The sequence below is a fragment of the Protopterus annectens genome, chromosome 13.part0 (genome assembly GCF_019279795.1).
Source record: "Protopterus annectens isolate FY-2018-M chromosome 13.part0, PAN1.0, whole genome shotgun sequence".
In the NCBI taxonomy this organism is placed as follows: Eukaryota; Metazoa; Chordata; order Ceratodontiformes; family Protopteridae; genus Protopterus; species Protopterus annectens.
The window spans coordinates 677435604-677455502 of record NC_056747.1 but is presented as its reverse complement, the minus strand read 5'-3'; the positions used below and the strand labels follow the sequence as shown (position 1 = coordinate 677455502).

The window sequence follows — 19899 nt, the reverse complement described above, 5'->3', positions numbered from 1 at the left end:
TTCTTCAGTTTTTCTTGCCCCAGATGTCAGGTGCCCCCAAAAGGGTAGGCTAAAAATATGTCAATAAAGCATGCATGCACCAAAGTGTATATTTTGCCTTCATCTACAAGCAAATACACCACATAGGTTGTATAGAATAGAGAAGTACAGATAAGTTCCAGCAAAGAAATGGGGGATGGCGGGTGGGTAACCTGGACTGCAACAGTGAATACACTCGAACATCTACATTTATGGTAAGTGTACACAACTATACTATGTTCTTCATGTTTCACTGTTGCAGTCATTACAACTGGGTTGAATCCCAAAGCTAAGGTTGGGAGGCTGGAGCTAAATCGCATTAGGAGCAGCTATTAGGACCTGCAGAACTGCAGTGGCAAAGCCTGCCCTGGATTTAGAGTAGAGTGGTAAGTGATGGTGCTTTGTGAAGGTGTGCACTGAACTCCAAGTAGCAGCCTCTAAAACGTGTTTGGTTGGTACTCCTCTGAGGAAGGCTGCTGAAGTGGCTGCTGCTCTGGCTGAATGTGGCCTAATGCCCTTAGGTACTGGCTTGCCATGTTGTGAATAGCAGAAAAGAATGCAGTGGTCTATCTACTTTGAAATGGTCTGTTTTGAGATAGCCTTTCCTTGTGATCCTGCAGCATATGCCACTAGTAGTTGCTCTGTCCTTCTGAAAGCTTTGGTTCTGTTCAAATAGAAGCACAGCTGTCTGTGTATGTCCAAAGAATGCAGAATTCTCTCTCCCTTATTCTGTGGGTTTGGATAAAAGGTAGGCAGATGAATAGTTTTGGTTAAGGGTCACACTGGACACTACCTTAGGCATAAATGTCTGATTTGTCCTCAGAGAAACCCTGTCTGGATAAAAAATGATAAAAGGTTCCACAGCCATGCCTGTAGCTCTGAAACTCATCTTGCAGAAGTTATTGCAAGGAGCAGAGCTGTTTTCCAAGATAAAAACTTTTTATCAGCTGAAGCGGCTGGCTCAGAAGGAGGCAGGATGAGATTTTCCAAGACATAATTGAGGTCCCATGCAGGTATTGGTGATCTCCTTGGAGGCCTTACATTTTTGGCCCCTCTGACGTACTGCCTTAATAAAGGATGAGAAAAGATTGGTGGCTCTGTATTGTAATGAGCTGAAATGGGAGGGCATGAATTTTTATAGATGAAAAGGATAGGCCTTTGTCCAGCATCTCAGTCAAGTATTGCAAAATCTGAGGAATATTTGGAACAGCTGTGTCAATACCTTGTGCCTGGTTCCAAGCACAGAATCTCTTCCATTTTCCAGCATACACAGGATTTTCGCGTACTAGGCCTCCTGGCCTCCAAAATGACATCCATCACCACTTTAGTGAGGGTTGTGTTTTGTATGACTACATTATCCGCCACGCTGCCAGATTTAAGGTCTTGAGTTGGCTGTGCAGGATCTGATTGTTCTGCTGGGACAGTAGATGAGGCACTTGAGGTAAGGTCCAGGCTGGGCATTGAGGCAAGTTCCTTAGGATTGGATACCAGTACTGGCGTGGCCAGTCTGGGGCAATCAGTATCATTTTTGGCTTCTCCTGTCTGACCTTTAGGAGTACCTTGGGGAGGAGAGGCAGAGGAAGAAAGGCATATACTGTTAAGGTTTTCCAGCTGAAAGATAGGGCATCCACTTTCCATGCTTGTCTGTGATAAGTCCTTGTGCAGAATCTCTTTAGTTGGCAGTTGTGAGGTGAGGCAAATAGATCTATGTCCGGGCATCCCCACTTCCTTGTTACCATGCTGAAGACTTGTGGATCCAATTTCTACTCGTGGGGATCCATGAGGTTTCTGCTTAGTTCGTCTGCCAGATTATTTATCTTTCCTGGCAGGAATTGTGCCTGCAGATGTACTTGGTAAGTCAATGCTGTGTCCCACAAAGTTATGGCTAGTCTGCAAAGGGGGTAAGAATGAGTGCCTCCCTGCTTGTTTATATACCACATGACTGTGGTAATGTCCATCTTTATCAGTAGTTGTCCCGGATGAAGTAGGTCCTTGAAGGTTGTCAGGGCATTTTGAACAGCCAGCATCTCTTTTTGATTGATATGTAGATGCATTTGGTTTGCGGACCATGTGCCCTGAATACATCTTCCTGCCATGTGGGCTCCCCAGGCATAATCCGATGCATCCATTGTTAATGTCTGTGTGGCTGGGGATAGAGTGAATGGCTGTCTCTTGTTCTGGTGACAGGCCTTCGCCCACCATCGAAACTCCTGTTGCAGGCAGGGTATGAGAGTAATTAGAAGTTATGTACTCACCATAACGTTCCATCTGAGTAGGTGACTTCATTCGGATGCAACCTGTGGGTATCGGATCCGACCTCGGATCCGAGCCGGCAATTCAAAAGCTTAGGCTCCGAGCTCCTAGCTCCTCCCTCTTACCCATAACCCCTTGCCAAGCCCTGACTGACCTCAGATTGAGTTTGCCTCAAAATACTGACTACAGTACACTAAAACAGCATAAATACTCGCTCTATAAAGGTCAGGGGGATGGAGGGGGGGATGGTTGCATCCGAATGAAGTCACCTACTCAGATGGAACGTTATGGTGAGTACATAACTTCTAAATCTGAAGTAGGAAGACTTCATTGTCTGCAACCTGTGGGACAGAGTCCCTAGCTACCTGAATCTTGGGCCGTCATGGAAGGATGTTTGAGCACCGCTGAGCCAAAGGATGCTCTTCCTCTAGAAACAACATCCACCTTATAATGAGAAATAAAAGTATGAGGCGAGGCCCAAGTAGCTGCAGCAGACATCATCCAATGATACACGGGACTTAAAGGCTGTCGTGGAAACTGCCCTAGTAGAATGAGCCGTAACCCTCTGAGGAGCAGGTCTACCTGAAGTGTCATATGCCTGCAGAATACAATTAGCAATCCACTTAGATAGTGTGACTTTAGATACTGCTTTACCCAGAGCAAATTTAGCAAAGGAGACGAACAGCTGATCTGATTTCCTGTGACCAGCTGTTCTGTGAATATAAAACGTAATTGTCTATGAACATCCAAGGAATGCAATTTGTATTCTCCTTTGTTTGAGTACTTGGGGAAAAAACACAGGTAAATTAATTGACTGGTTAATATTGGATTCAGAAGAGACCTTCGGAAGAAAAGATGGATTGGTCCTGAGGCACACCCTATCAGGGAAGAAAGAAAGGTAAGGCGGCTTGACGCATAGAGCCTGAAGCTCAGACACTCTTCTGGCTGAAGTGATAGCTACCAAGAAGGCAGTCTTCCAGGAAAGGTACTTTAAATCTGTAGAAGCTGCAGGCTCGAAGGGAGGAGCAGTAAGGGCTTGCAGAACTAAAGACAAGTCCCAAGGTGGTACAACCTCCTTGACTGGAGGCCTTAACAAAAAAAACCCCTTTGAGAAATGTTTTGCATAATTTCGCCGTCATAAGGGGAGCTGTGTCATGACCAATGTGATAATGCGAGATAGCTGCCAATTGTACCTTAATCGTGAAAGAACTAGCCCCTTGATGAAAGAGGTCTGTTAAAAAATCCAGCACCGCTGACATAGGTGCCGAGAAAGGATCCAAAGTTCTCTGAACCGCCAAAATAGAGAATCTCTTCCATTTACTCCGATAAACCTGCCTGGTGGAAGGTTTATGAGCTGCCACTAAAATGGCCTTGACCGGTGATGAGATACCGGGAGTCCTAATTAAGGATGGAACTGGAGCAGCCAAGCTGTCAACTTCAGGGTGCGTAGATTGGGAACCGACATTCCCAGAGGGTGGGAGATGAGATCCGGAATTGGATCCAGAATCCAGGGTGGATTGATTTTGTGAGACCATACGAAGGGGAATCAAGGTTGACGAGGTGAGAACGGGGCAATGAGAATCATTCTGCTCCCCAAAACTGTTGGCTTTCTGCAGAAGCCTCTGCATCAGAGGAAGTGGAGGGTAGGCATAAAGGAGACCGGGAGGCCAAGCATGCACCAGAGCATCTCGGGAACTCCCTGGTGGGGAAGCAGAGCGAAGAAATTGTCGCATTTGGCGTTTGAGGGAGAGGCAAAAGATCGCAACAGGGTTGCCCCAGGCGGCAAAAATCTTCTTCGCTACTTGAGGATTGAGAGACCACTCGTGTGGAGAAAGAATGGTGCGACTGAGCTTGTCCGCAAGGATGTTGGACTTTCCCGGAATGTGCGTTGCTACCAGAAATCGTTTGGTGGAAATTGCCCACTCCCAGACTCTCATGGCCTCTCGACAAAGGGGGTAAGACCTGGTTCCTCCCTGTTTGTTGATATACCAGACTACCGACATGTTGTCTGTCTGAATCGCAATAGTCCCTGAAGGAAGAACGTGGTGAAGTGCTTGCAACGCTAGGAGCACCGCCCTCATTTCCAGGACATTTATATGCAATGACGTCTCTGTGGGATTCCACGTGCCTTGGACAATCTTTCCCGCAGAATGCCCCCACCCGAGGCAAGAAGCGTCCGTGGTCACTGTGGCTCGGGAAATGCAGCACAAAAGGTCTCCCTGCCAGGGGCTCCGGAGAAAGAAGCCACCAAAGAAGGGAGTCCCTGCACCTTGCTGACCGCAATCGGAGCGTTGAGAGGAACAAAGAGGGACCACTGAACCTGAAGGGTCCATTGAAGAACCCGCATGTAAGCGAGCATGAATGAGAAGCGGAATAGCTGCCGCCATAGAACCTAGGGCCCTCAGGACCGAAGCTGCAGTTGGAGATGGTTGCAGGACCGCTGTCACATGACACTTCAGGTTGGCAATTCTGTCTGGAGTGAGGAAGGCTCGCATTGATCTGGTGTTTAGTCTTCCTCCTATGAAATCTATAACTTGTGTGGGGTGCAGTAAAGATTTCTCCCAGTTGATCGTGATGCCCAGCCTTGGGGCTAGTTGAAGAAAGTAATCCCTGGCTGAGCACAGAAGATGCCTTGATGATGCCGTCAGGAGCCAGTCGTCCAGGTACGGAAAGACCTGTAATCCCTGGAGCCTCAGGTGGGCCGCTAGCACCTTGGTGAACACCCTGGGGGCTGAGGTGAGACCAAAGGGGAGGACCCTGAACTGATAATGACTGGCTCCCAGCGGGCGAAGAAACCTCCTGGATCGTCTGTCCATCCGAATGTGGTAGTACGCGTCCTTGAGGTCGATGGAGCACATCCAGTCGTTCTCCCTCAAGAGGGGAAGTATCGATTGCAGGGTGACCATCCGGAACTTTTGCTTGGTTACTGACAGGTTCAGCTGGGAAAGGTCTAAGATTGATCTTAGGTCCCCCGTTTTCTTTGGCACCAAAAAGAACCTGGAGTAAACCCTAATCCGGTTTGATCTCGGGGGACGCGCTGGATAGCTCTTTTTTCTAGCAGCTGTTCGATTTCGACAGCTGCCGCCTCCCTTTGGTCGGGTGGAACATCTGGGAGGCTGCGAGATTTGGGAACCTTGAATAGGGGAATTGAATACCCTCTGGATATGACACGAAGCACCCAACTGTCTGTTGTTATGGACTCCCAGTCAGGTGCCTCGAAAACCGCCCCCCGACTGCCTCCAGAGACGGACAGCCGGGCAACCCTTCAGGGCTGCTGCGTGGGTCTATCAGAGAAAGGTTCTCTGGACCCAAAGTTGCCAGGAGCCCCCCTGCCTCTAGCACGACGACCTCCCCGTCCTCCTCTGCCACGGAAGGACTGGTTATCCGGAGCAGGTTGGGACTGCTGCGACTTCCGGAACCACATCTTCTTCTGTCCCTTTTGGTTCTTAGAGAAGGACCTCTGGGGAGCTGAGAAGCGGACTCCGACGGCAGACAGTGTCTTCCGTCCTTTTCGCTCTGGACTAATGTCTCGCGAACAGTCTTGCCAAACAAGGCAGAACCATCGAAGGGGCATTGCGAAGGTCGCCTTGAAGGGCTCTGCAAAATCACAATGGCGGAGCCAGGCCTGTCGCCTCATGACTAGGCCTGCTCCGCTGGCTCTAGCGGCTCCCTCAGTAGCATGAGAAAGCAGCCGCATAGATGTATTGGAAACTGATCTGAGAGTGGCCATTCGGGTGGAGTATACCTGTTTATCCTCACTCGGCGTGGACTCCGGGGAGATGCAGCGTATTCTTTAATCAGATCCCGCTGCATCCTAATGACATGTGCCATGTAGTTCAGCTCTCAAGGAGAAGGTTGCTGAACTGAAAACTCGCTTCCCAATGCGATCCATCGAGCGGGACTCCTTGCCCGGAGGATGCATGGAGGGACTCTCCTGGGCCAATTCCCTCTTCGTGGCTGCAGCCATCATCATGGCATCTACTGGGGGGCCCTTGCTCCAGTGAGTGCGGTCCGCCGGAGGGGAAAGGATGTGGTCCGGGCGCTTAGGGATAGGCTCAACGGTGTCCGGATCCTTCCACGCTCTGATGGAAATAAGATCCACCAGGGGGTCAGCAGGAGGGGACACCCAAGAGGTAGAAGGGCCCGCCTCAAATGCCTCCAAGAACACAGACTCGTCCGAGGAAGCCTTGGGGGCAGACCACCCCCCCCTGATCCTTAACATCTCCATAATGTCTCCAAATGAGGCGTCCTCAGGGGTGACCTAGGGGAGCCTTCCCTTCATCCAAGTCTGTGTCTTCAGTAATGGACTCGGGGGAGTCCATGTGCCTCCTTTTGCACTTACGCTTCCGAGGTACTTCATCGGGGGGGCTGTCCGAGGAGTACTCTTCAGCAGTTGGATGTTCCAAGGGAACCACTTGGGACATCGAGGCGGGCTGTCCCTGGGACCGGCTGGTGGGGGCCTGGCCCAACTGCAAGGGAGTGCGGGATGGAGCCGTGGCAGGGACCGGGGGTCCGGATGTCCTCAACAGTGCCCTTTCCACTATGTCGAAAGCCGAGGGGGAGCCAGCTTCTCTAAACCCCGAGAGCCGACCCCCACTCGGATCCGACGCACGGATCGGAGTCGGAGCCGAAACCGTCGGATCCGAGAGACCGGTGCGCTCCGACCTGGACGGAGCCGAAGACACACCAGCTCCCTTGGATCCGAGGCTCGGCCCTCGGCTCCGAGAGGTGGGGTCCGAAGTACCCGAAGCACTCAAGGGATGGGACGGATCCGAGGTGCGCCGACCCATCGGATCCGACCCACCCCCGGATCCAAGTCTGCCCGGCGCCGACAGCTCCGAACCCGTGGTATGGGTCGGAGAAGGAGCCAAGGGGGCGAAAAAAGGGGTCGAAGCCCCTCCCGGATGGGGGGGGGGGCTAGGAGCACTCCCATTTGCATTTGGGCCTGGATGAATTTCCTCATCATCCGGTCCATATCAGCTTCACTCATAGAAAAAGTTGACCTGGTGGAGGCCACCGAAGTGGACCTAGAGAGCCTCGGAGACCTCCTAGAAGGGCTAGCCTCCTCCTCCTCGGGTCCAGGAGAGAACCGAGGGGAGTGGAGCCGAGGAGGAGGAAAGCTAGAAGGCACAGGGGAGGCCCGCTTAGATGGAGGAGCCGAACTGGAAGTTTCGGCCCTCCGCTTGTGGTGCCTCTCCCTGTGCCTCTCCTTCTTCTCTCTCTCCCTAGAGGATTCCTTCCCCTCCGGCAACTTAGAGGGAGGTTGAGTCCCAGCCGGAGGGGGAGAACCCACAGCAACAGGTTGCTGAGTGGAAGGGGCAGAGGCCGGAGCGGTATCTGGAGGTAAAAGACCCGCCAGCACCAGCTTCGACCTCCGCTCCCTCAAAGCCTGGGGGTTGAACCCTGCACAAATGGTACAACCAGATGACAGGTGTTCAACCCCCAAGCATTTAACGCACCGAGTGTGGCCATCCGCTGGGGACAGCTTATGGCCACACTCGGTACATTTCGAGAAAACAGCCTTATGGGCTTCAGACATCACAACCCTAAGGCCTAACACAACACACACACAAACAAACTACGCAAAACCCGAGAACTATTAAATAAAAGAGAGAGGAAAGCCTATACACACTCAACACTAACTATATCAATAACAAAAATAGAGATTTTCAAAACTTTTTTAGTCAAAAAATCTTATCTTTCTTCAACAAACGCCAGGAGCTCTAGAATCCGTAGCTACTTGAAAAGCGGCAAACGAAATCTGAGGTCAGTCAGGGCTTGGCAAGGGGTTATGGGTAAGAGGGAGGAGCTAGGAGCTCGGAGCCTAAGCTTTTGAATTGCCGGCTCGGATCCGAGGTCGGATCCGATACCCACAGGTTGCAGACGAATGAAGTCTGCCTACTTCAGATCTATCGTTTCCAGGCTGTGGCAATGTTGAGTCCAAACACTTTTTAGGTACCACTGAAGTTTCCTCATATGCAGTCTTGCATATGGAATTAGTAAAATGCAGGATGCCATGAAGCCCAAAGCCTGCAGAATGTTTCTTGCAGATAACCGGGCCTTTGTTGCCAACAGTTTGAAGTAGGTAGTTAGTTGCCTTTGTTTGTCTGGCATGAGATAAGCCATCTGGGCAGTTGTATTTAAGCTTGCACCCAGGAATATTATCTCTTGAGAGGGTACTAGTTTTGATTTTTGTTCGTTAACTGTGTACTCTAGGCATGGTAATAATCTCTTTACAAACGCCAGATGCTGTAGTAGAATGTCCTTGTTCTCTGCTTGAATAAGGCAGTTGTCCAAGTAAGGATATATTTGTATTCCCCTTTGTCTGCAGTATGCAATTACTGGTGCCAGGCACTTTGTGAAGACCCTGAGCACAGTAGACAAGCCAAAGGGCAGTGCAGAGAATTGGTAGTGCATTGAGCCAGCTTTGAATCTGAGGTATCTTCTGCATGTTTGTCTGATTGGGACATGCAGGTATGCCTCTTTTAAATCTAAAGTCACAAGCCAAACCTTCTTGCCCAACATGTGCAGAAGCTGCTGTAGAGTCAACATTTTGAATTTTGGAATATCCAGATGTGTGTTTAGAATAGATAGGTCCAATACTGGTCTCCAGGCTTTGTCCTTTCTGGGTACCAAGAACAGTCTTGAATAGAATCCTTGTCCCTGCTCTTGCTCTGGTACTTGTTGAATAGCCCTCATGTCCATGAGGGATGAAACTTGTTTTTGTGCCTCTGCCCACTGATGTTTTGGCAGGTCTGGCCAACCGTTTGCCCTTGGCAGGGTATGGAAGTAAAACTTGTAGCCTTGTGTCACTATGTTTAAGACCCACTTTACACTTGCAGGCCACTACCGACACCCACGTGGAGTCGACCAGGCATCGGTAGCGGCCTGCGAGTCTAAAGTAGCAGTCGTCAGGGGCTGCAAAGGCGCCTCACTAAGAACCAACGAACCGGCGACTGGATTAGAAGAAGCCCCGTCGTTGGTTTTGGATCTCGGATGCCTGTCCTTTTCTTTGTGTTTCTTGTAAATTCCGGTAGTCGGATGGCTATCTGACGACATTGTATAGTTAAATCTTCTGCCAAAATAGTGAAATGCAAAGTCGTACTGACGCTTAATAGTGCGTTGCTTAAATCTAGCACAAAACCGACAACTAGCAACATTGTGGTCAGGGCCTATGCAAGGAATACAGTAAGAATGAAAGTCCTTATGAGGTATTTGCTTCCCATAAGAAATACAATTATTAACTTTTTCTGACATCGGTCTGGAGCAAGAAAAAAGTTTCCCCAATGGGGTACTTAGCTTTTAGTGAAGACTTTGGATCTGAAATTCGAACACTAAAATCTCAGGAGTTGGCCAACTGGCACTTGCAAACTGCTTTTGCTTTGGGCACCACGCGGCAAGAAAGACTGAGGAAAATGGTGTCAGCTGCATCTTTTATACCCCTGGCACATTGACGTCAGGGAAGAGGCGACAGCAACCGATGCCGGACCTAGACTTTGGAATTCAGGCCGACTGAGGGTAGCCTGCCGGCAGGATAACCCCAACTGTAATGACTGCAACAGTGAAACACGAAGAACATCACTAAAACCAGCATTCTCACTCCTTGGAACATAACATCCCAGTCCAACTTTGTACAGAGACAGAACCAGAATCGTGGACAAGCCAAGAGAGAAAGAATGATGTCATGACTGTTAGAATGACACCCCTCTCAAACCAAACCTTAATTATAGATGCTTTGGATATGGCATGGGGGGTGGATTCAAAGTGTAGAGGAAATGGAATCCCTGACAAGCAATACTCTACATAAACATAAAAGATATGTGGTTAAGTCTTTCAAAAAAACTTCAGGACAGTTTACAGACCAGAGTCCTGCATATTACAGCAGCAATACCACATTCATATGGTACATAAACAAGTAAGGAGGATGCACACTTACCAACTACGCAAACTTGCTATGCAGGCTTAGGGAGAAGTGCTGGAGAAGTCTCCCAAAGATTACCTATACACAAACCCAGGAAAACCCCCTGGCAGATCGTTTGAGCAGGCCAAGTATCCACACGAATGGATCATGGACAGAGACACATTCCTACCTCTCATGAACCGATAAGGTACACCAAATATAAGCCCCTTAGCTGTACGTTGCTCAAAGAAGCAAACACAATTCTGTTTCAGAACTCCAATTAAACAGGCTTGGGCAGTGGATGATTTTTCCTTAGACTTAACAAGTTGATTTTTCTCTATGCTTTCCATAGTATGCCATTCCTTCCTAGAGTAGTTCAAAAACTGAAAGCAAAGAGGCACAATGACAACTACTGACCCTATTATGACCTGGACTGCACAGAGTTTCCAATTAAGTCAAGGCATGGAAAAAAAAAAAAAAAACTTTACTGGTGCCTCACGTGAGCTTCCTGACACAGTGCAGGGGGATCCTAATACACGCAAAATATCCATGCTCAGTTTAGCAGCTTGGAAAACATGATCTTGCTATCTTTTGACAATCTTTTTTTTTCTGAAGACATGCTAAAAGTCATGAAGGCCAAGTACAGGGAAATCATACTTACCTACATAATAAATATTCTCCTCTGATGCGAAGGGAAGCAGCAGCACGCAGAGCAAGCAGTTATGAATTTTGCTCTCAAATATCTGCCCGAGCTGTTCTTTTTTGGGTTTACTTATACTTCGGTAGTCCACCTACCTAACCACAACCCCCCCCCCCCCCACGCGAGAAACATTCCCTGAACAGCATACTCCATTTGAGGCTACCTAAAAGGAGATTAGAACCAACATGGGACCTCTACTTTTCTGTTGGAAAAACAGACCTTGCCACCTTCTGAACTAGCTGCTTCTATACCTCTGAAATTCCTTACTTAGAAAATGGTATTCCTGATAACTATCTCTACTGCTAGGAGGGTTTCTGAACTATAAGTTATCATATCCAAAGAACATTGCCTAGAATTCCATAAAGGCAAAGTGACCTGGTGTAATAATCCCCCCTCATGCCAAAAGTTTAGTAGCTGTGAACAAAACTATTCAATTTCTAGTTTACTTCCCTATCTCCAATTTAAGGGGAAAATATCTTAACCCCACAGGATGTGCACATACAAGGTACTACCCAGAGTAAACTAATTCTCTCAGAAAAATCATATCAACACTTTGTCCCCTTTGCAAAAATCATGCAAAGGTCACCAGTAAGAAAAGAAGCTATTTCAAAGACTGCATTCAGTTTGGTTATACAGCCCATTGCAACTAAGGTCAACTATTGCTTCCTGAAAGAAGTTGGTGCTTAGGACACCCAACAAAATAATCACCTGGTTCTTGCCTCATACATTTTCTAAGCACTACAGGCTTGATGTGTAGGGTTGGACTGGTCTCTGCTACCCCAAAGGACTTCTGCCAGTCCTAATCCAGACACTGTGCTGACCACCCATTTTGATTAGAAAAGCTTAATAACTGATAACTGCAACAGTGACCACACACAGCACAGTAGAGTTGTGTATGCAACTTACCATAATTACTGATGTTTGGGCATTACAGCAGTGTCAGTGGTGCAACAGGTAGCCTTTGGTGCCTGAAGACCAGAAGGCTGTGGGTTCTATTTCCATTTCAGATGACTGGATTACTGACAGTGCAGTATTAAAGGGTACTGCACTCATGTGTATCGTCTTTCGTATGAGACTTTAAAACTGAGGTCCTGTCTGCTTGAGTTGGTGGTAGCTCAGGTGGATGAAAAAGATCCCACAGCACATATTGAAAAAAGAGTAGAGGGAAGTTCTCCAGTGCTCCAGCCAAATTTCCCATAGTGGTATAAATACCACCTCAAGTCTCCTCCGTAGATAGGCCACTAGCTTAGTGGAACTAACCCAGAAAACAAAGGATAAACAAATAAAAATAGCATGTGGTCACTGTTGCAGTCTGGTTTCCCCTCACTCCTTCCCCTCTAATGCAAAGGGACCATTAGCTGGCTGCCCAAATAATCTTTTATCCTTCACAGTTTGGATTTGCTAAGGAAAGCTTATATTATTTGTGATATGTGCTTCACCTCTGCTATAAGCCAAATCAGCAAGCTCTGCACTGCTGCAGGTAAGGACAGAACCATAGATGGCACAAGCAACCACCACCTATACATCAACTACATGGAGACATCTGAAGTTTAAGGCAATGTCAGCCTGGCCATGGCAGAATTCTCAAGTCTAAATGTCAGGCTGGATGTCAGACTCTGTCAGCAGCAGAGACCCCTGTAAGTTATAACTGCAACAGTGACCATTCTCAAACATTTGCAGTTACAGTAAGTTGCCTACATTTGCAGTTACAGTAAGTTGCCTACATAACCGTACTTGGTACAATACCATAGAATCACTATGAGAACTGCTGAGGCAGGCCAGCCAATGATGACAAGATGGATTGTTTACAATAAAAACACAATCAACTTCTATGTTAGGGGTTGTGATTTTTTTTTTTTTAACGCACAAAAAATTTGCAAACCTGTCTTTCAAACTCAATTAACCATCAAGCCCTTCTAATGCGGGATTTACAGCTTTTTGTTTTTTTTTTTTACTATGTATCGAAGCGGCTGGGAAAAAGACATCAGTGGTAAACAAATAAGAACATTCTCCCCATCCCCTTACTGAAGTACACCAACACTAAAGCCTGCAAAGACAGTGACCAAAGGCTACCGTGTCCCTATTCTTCCATTCTAAAAAGAGATTGGGTATGCTGTACACACATTTGTTCATGTCTTCTCTGCCCTGACACTCCCGGTACTGTTACTCCTACTATGGTCTACGACCCAGTTTGTATGCCACAAACATGTAGTGAATTCACAATCTGAGTTTAAGTTAGTGAGAATATCTGGAAAGACTACCACTTCCAAATGCATAGCAGCATCTTTCCTTCCAGATATATGTGATCAATGCAAATATCAATGCCCTCAAAGACAAAGGTAAGCCACTAAAATATTTCTGCACTCCATATGAGAGCAGCAAACCACAACATTATTTGCTCAGTGTCCAGCTATCCGAATCAGGCTAGCTGCCCTTGTGAGCCATTTTAAGATAAGCCAGTTTCCCTTTTTATGCTCAAAATAACCTATCCCATCTGGTTATAGACTGGCCTTACCCATCGCATGGTTGATAATTACATATTACCCCAATGAGAATAACTGGAATCATATCACAGATAATTTGAGGGGACCCATTTATGGGATAAAGTATTTAGGAGATGGCTCTGTACATTTGTAGTACAGGGGGCAGTCCTGTGGTAAGCTTTCTGTTTTCCATTCATAGATCTAAGCTGCGCTTGAATATGGATAGGGATGAGCTTTGTTATATTTGGATGAGGAATATATTCTAGAACAGCAGTATCCTCTGTGAGACATACCTGTTCATCCAAACCCTTGGCTGTTATTACATTTGTACATTTGATAACCAGACATATACACACAGTTGATTAAAAAAACACAGAAAAACAGGAGATATTCCCATGACTAAAGTGAGAGAATGGTCATCCCAGCCAGCAAATGAAGACCTCCTAACTTGACAGTACAAAATACTTGGTGTATCTACTATGAGGTTCAGGCTCTGGGATGTGTAATTAAGAAAGCACAAATTAACATTAACATCATATCCCAGCTTCAATAAAAAAAAAAAAAAAAAAAAAAAAAAAAAAAAAAAGTCAAGGCCTTTTTTTTTTTTTTTTTTTTTTAACAGATTACATTTCAGTTTCATTTTATATTTCACTAGGAGGATGACTTGACAATGTAATAAAGTGTAAACGAACATCCAAATCAGACTCCCAATGAAAAGGACTCAGTTTAATTTTCATGACTAGATTTTTCAGTTTCTACTTGAGTTTCACTAATGCTGACTCATCCGATTAAGTTTAACAATTCTGTTCTACGATTACTCTTTAGGAATATATTTTTCAGTTAAAAAAATGACATCATCAGCCCTGCTGTGTTTTTATAACTTTGATGAAGGAAAGGTCATACTCCTGGAAAAGCCTCAATTTCAATACTCTGAAATGTAGAATGACAATCCCTTGACTGTGTTTGTATTCCTGAAACAAGATAAAAAAAAAAAAAGAAAAAAAAAGGGGGGGGGGGGGCTAACTAAAAATATGATTGATGAATGCATGTAACTCACTTTCTCAGATCAAGCATATTATTCTTAGTTTCACCAGGGCACATAACACTTTCCATAAAGCTAAGCAGAACACTTTAAAGAAGGAATGGAGTGCCAGTAATATATGTTAACAGCAAACAATCTGTACTGTGTGGCAAGGACTAACTGCTATATGACTTATGCAGCTAGTGTTATGACTTCAGGTCGGAATGTTTTTAAGTTTCCAGTTAAGTAAACATTTGTATGGTTTTACCTGTGAAACGATCCCATAGGTGCACAGTGCCATCACAGCTCACCACCTGCTGCAGTGTCTCTAAGTGACTAACAAAGAAGACAGACTTTCGATGTTCAGTGTATGTGTAGCGAGGTTCAATTTCTTTCATGCCATCTCCATAGTTATACAGTGGCCACAGTCGCACAGTCTTGTCCTTGCTAGCACTCAGAAAGAAGTCCTCTCCGCTGACTGCTGTCAGGCACTTGGTAGCACCTGTGTGACCCACAAAGCTCTGCAGCTTAATCTGATGGAAGTGGAAATGGTAGTCCTGCTGGCTTAAGCCAATCTCATACTGCCAGTATGCTAACCAGTTGCCACACAGCATCCGCGAGCTCTTCGGCAACTCTTGTTTGAGAGCATGGTCATCTTGGTTAGTACTACCAATAAAGCTATTGATTCTCTGCTTAACATGTGTAGCTCTTGAACCAGCACTTCTTGAGTCCTGAGGTACCTGAATCCGATTTCCTACAAGGACACTCCCAAAAGTGCCTGACTGGTTATCACTTCCAAAGCTGTTAGAAAAGGCTCTGAAACTTCTGCCATTTTCTGGCTCAAGGATATATGATGGCAGCTGCTGATGGACAGATTCTAGAGTCTTCTGGGTTGTGGAGTTTTGGAACAAAGTTGCAAGTTTCCACACAAGCTCATGTTCTGGAACAATCTTCCGCATAACAGAATCACCTTAAAGGAAAACAAATCGTACAGTGAATGAACACAGTAAAAATGACCCAGAATTAAAAATACATCATTTTTTTAATTGTGGTGGATGGCTGCTTAATCTTAATGGTGGTAATTTGGGCTCTGAAGTGTTGCATTAATGGCATACTCAGTTTATCATAGAGGACAAAGGACAGTCAACACTCCATGAAAATCACTCCAACCAATAATTACAGTACAATGTCAGCATCTGACATGACAGCTTACGTTCCTGGCCATTGGAAGATATCAAGTACAGCAGGAAAAGGAATCAGAAACAGAAAGGTAGGTTCACATAAAAAGTAAAACAATCTTGAGTTAACCTCTTTCTCCTTTGATACACGATGCATTACCAGACTATCATATAAAATGATTAGTGAAATGTTTGTATCTAAACAAGATCACAGGCAAAATATAGCAGATTTTCTGAGTAGTGAATCGACTAAGCCATTTGTTTTTCTTTCGCCGCTGTACACACATCTGCGCTGGTGAGTTTTGTGTTGGTATGGGCCCATAAACCCTTCTGTTGACTACTGTGTTGTATTAACAGACATCTCCTCTAACACGACAAATAGCACATACCTTCTTCATTATGTAACTTTTTATTTTATTTATTTTATTTTACATTTGTTAACCGGGCTAGTCCAACTGGAAGTATTTCCATTTTCAGTAGAGGCCCGGGGAGAAAAGCTCCACATAGAGATAAAACACAGTTACAAGATATACAAAAATTTAGCTGTGATAAAAAAGGAGAAAGGAGGGGGGATATACAAATATGCAGAAACACATCATAGGATTCAATACTAACATAACATGGCAGTATAATTCCTGGGGGGAAACTACCTCACTACAGCTCTGCACGTACTACCTTTCAATGTGATCAGTAAATCACAGCATCCCCAAAAGGAACACATGGGCTCAAAGTCATGGCTCTCAAACCAGCACAATGTTTGGTGAGGGGAACTACTACATTACCATTTCTAGGACTACCACGCTTTTTGCTTTGGAGACTATGGCTTCAGTTTAAAAAACAAAAAAACAAAAATGTCAATGTTAATCTCTGGCCTGTATAGGTAACTGACTGCAGCAAAGTACAGGAGGACAGAGAAAGAAACAAAACACATCACTCTGTAGAAGTGAACTGATTGATATTACTATCACATATATTGCCTGCATGGGTTTCAATGATCAAAAGTCGAATAAACAACTGCATTTTTGATCATGTGCACCATTAATGCACTCCAAACAATGAAAGAAAACAAAACAAGGTAAATCAATTACTTCAAGTTTAAATCAAATCCAGTCACATTAAAAATGGAGTATAATCTATATAGCAAAGGAGTGTACACAAAAAGGTGCACTATACAATAGAATGACCAAGTTAAGTTGTGCACTTGCACCTGTACTGTAATAGCACACTAACATACATTCCAGATTACATGGAAATGAATTCCACCAACAAATATAAGGCATGCTATGTATGCTAAGATGAACCAAAGGGATACCCAAATAAAACTGTTGCCTATACATTTTACAGGCACTTACAGTACACATTTCTTTTGATTGACAATGACTGGATATATTAAAGTGAAGTAGAATGTCTGCAACTACAGTTGTGTTGGCATGGTTTGTAAGGTATAATGTTTGCAACTGAGATTGTGTCCCTATGATTTATTCTCATTTATATAAATGCAAGATTGATTATGTCACACGTGATAATTTAATAAAGATGTTTCTTGTAAAAAAAAAAAATACATTAAAAAGCAGTGCAGTTTTGTGCATAATTTAACAGGTTTCTGAATTCCTGGGTTTTTCACTAGATGTAAGTGATTTGTTCCACTTTCCCCATGATCGATTAACATATGACCAACTATGGAGTAATTCCATGACCACAACTGATAAAAAGCTCAACTTACCTAAACTCCAGTTGCACTTGTTGAACCCCCATGCCGCCTAGTTATATAACAACTCCATATTTTCACAATAGTGAAAAAATGAAGAAAATCCACAATAAAATTTAGTGGTCTTGCACAAACGACAATGCTGCACTACATATTACCACAGCAGGAAAAACCTTGAAGGAATAGTAACATCAAGGAAATGTGATTGGGAAAGAATAGTTGTGTAAAATCTTACCATAACCATAGATGTCCTTCTCTTCCATCCTGCAGTATTCTTAGTGTGGGATTCCCCGCCTTAGGCAACCTGAACGTCGGCTCCTATACAAAAGCTTAAGCCTGGCTCCTGTAGGTGCATGGGACATCACACACAGAGCCATAAACCAGGGACCTGAAATATGGAGTCTGCACGCACAGACCTCAGAACTTAAATGCCCAGTCGGACAGTCCAGTAGAGAAAGCCAAATGATGTCAACAAGCAGTGCAAAGTGCCATTTGCTGGCTAGTTTGACCGTACTCTAGGGGGGTGCACCAGGGTGCCCTTTAGACAGGTCAATAGGAAAAAGGGGAAAGGTGGGGGGGGAAGGAATAATGCAACATGGAAGAGAAGGACATCTATGGTTATGTAAGATTTTACATAAGTATTCTATGTAACATATGTTCTATTCCTATGTTGCAGTATTCTTAGTGAGGGAGAGTGCCACAGCTTAGTTAGAGGGAAGGCTGGAGGTAGAGATAGCTGATTCCAGAAAGCCCTGCAGGACTGCCCTAGCAAACCCTGCCCTGGCTTTGGAGATGTGATCCAATTTGTAGTGTCTGCTGAAAGTGTGTATGGTGGACCAGGTGGCTGCTTCCAGAATGGAGGCTGTGTCCAGGCCTTTGAGGAAGTCTTTGGAGGACTCCACAGCCCCGGTAGAATGAGCTCTTACTCCCTGGAGTAGGGCCTTGCCATGGTGGGAGGAGCAGAAGCAGATAGTTTTTCTGATCCAGCAGGAAATGGTTTGTTTGGAGACTGCCTTGCCCAGGGCTCTGGGGTGGAAGGATACAAAGAGTTGGTTGGATTTCCTGATGGACTTAGTTTTGTCTAAATAAAACCTTAGTTGTCTGTGCATATCCAGGGAATGGAGTATCCTCTTACTGTCATTAGTGGGAGAGAGGAAGAAGATGGGTAGGTGAATAGATTGGTTTAAGGACAGTTTGTTGTCCACCTCTGGCATGAAGAAAGGATTAGTGAGCAGGGTCACCCTGTCCTTGGGAAAAATAGTGTAGGGTGAGCACACCATGAGTGCTTGTAACTCTGACACACTTTTAGCAGAGGTAAGGGCCACCAGAAGTACAGTCTTCCATGTGCACATTTGGAGTGCTGCAGCACAGGCTGGCTTGAATGGAGGCAGTGTGAGCTTTTCCAGGATAAAGTTCAAGTCCCAAGGAGATGGGACAGGTTTTCTTGGTGGTCTGAAATGCAAGACCCCTTTCAGGAATAATTTAAAATCTAGCCTGGCTAGTACAGGGGGGTCTAATGGCAAGCAGGCAGAGATTGCAGATAGGTGGACTTTCACTGAGGAGTATGAAAGGCCAGCCTTGATAAGTTCACACACATAAGTAAGGACTAGAGGGGTATCTGCTTGAAAGGGATCCCTGTGCCTATGGAGACACCACTTGGAGAATATTTCCCATTTTGACATGTAGGATCTCCTTGTAGTAGGTTTCCTGGCCTCCCTCAGGAATAAAAGCACGTCCTCAGAGTAGTGGCGTCTGAAAGGAATTAAAAGTTTATCACCCAGAGTATTAGACCTAACATCTGTGGGTGGGAGCGAATGAGAGATCCCTTCTGTTGTGTGAGTAGGGCCACCTTGTGGGGTAACTTGTGGTGATTGCCCTTGGCTAATGAGAGTAGTTGGAGGAACCAGTGTTGCCTTGATCAACAGGGAGTTTGTTCTTCCTCATCTTCAGGAGGACTGACCTTTCGAAAGAGACAGAAGGGTAGAAATGCATACAGAAACCGTCCCTTCCATGGAATGCTGAAGGCATCTACCCTCCAGGCAAGTGGAGAGTGATCCTTGGTGCAGAATTTCTTCAATAGTCTGTTCTGAGGGGAGGCAAACAAATCTACCTGAGGTGTGCCCACCAGTGGACAACGTCTAGAAAAATGTCCCTGTTCAGCATCCACTCGTGCTGTAGAGAAAATGTTCTGCTGAGAATATCTGCTTGTTGGTTGTCCTGGGAGGGAATGTATGTTGCCTGCAGGGATAAGTTGTTTCTGGAGGCAAGGTCTCAAATTTGGATTGTTATCCGGCAAAGGAGGTAGGACTTGAGGTATCACAGGACTGTGGTATTGTCTGTAAAGATTTGAAGGAGGCCTGGATGCAGGATTGGGAGAAAGGCTTTCAGGGCCAGGAGGAGTGATGTCATTTCCCGCACATTGATAAGTTTCTTTTGAAGGGTAGGATGCCATGTCTCCTGTACCAAGAAGCCCTTCATGGTAGCCCCCACACTAGGTCTGATGCATCTGTACGCATGTGCTGGGTTGGGGTGAGGGGTTGAAGTGGAAGACCTTCGGTTCATTAAGTATGTGTTGAATCCACCACCTTAGTTCTGCTTTGAGGCAGATCAAGTGTGTAATTCGAAACTCTTCGCACCA

The 19899-nt window shown here is 45.6% G+C and overlaps 1 protein-coding gene across 2 annotated transcripts in view; it reads right to left on the bottom strand.

Moving 5' to 3' along the window:
- Positions 1–19899, bottom strand: part of WDR81 (WD repeat domain 81) — a 626861-nt gene that overhangs the window by 156347 nt on the left and 450615 nt on the right. For both annotated transcript variants that reach the window (XM_044054364.1, XM_044054363.1), the window contains exon 8: positions 14644–15345. In XM_044054364.1, the coding sequence (XP_043910299.1) occupies positions 14644–15345 (702 nt within the window). The remainder of the gene's footprint in view (positions 1–14643; positions 15346–19899) is intronic.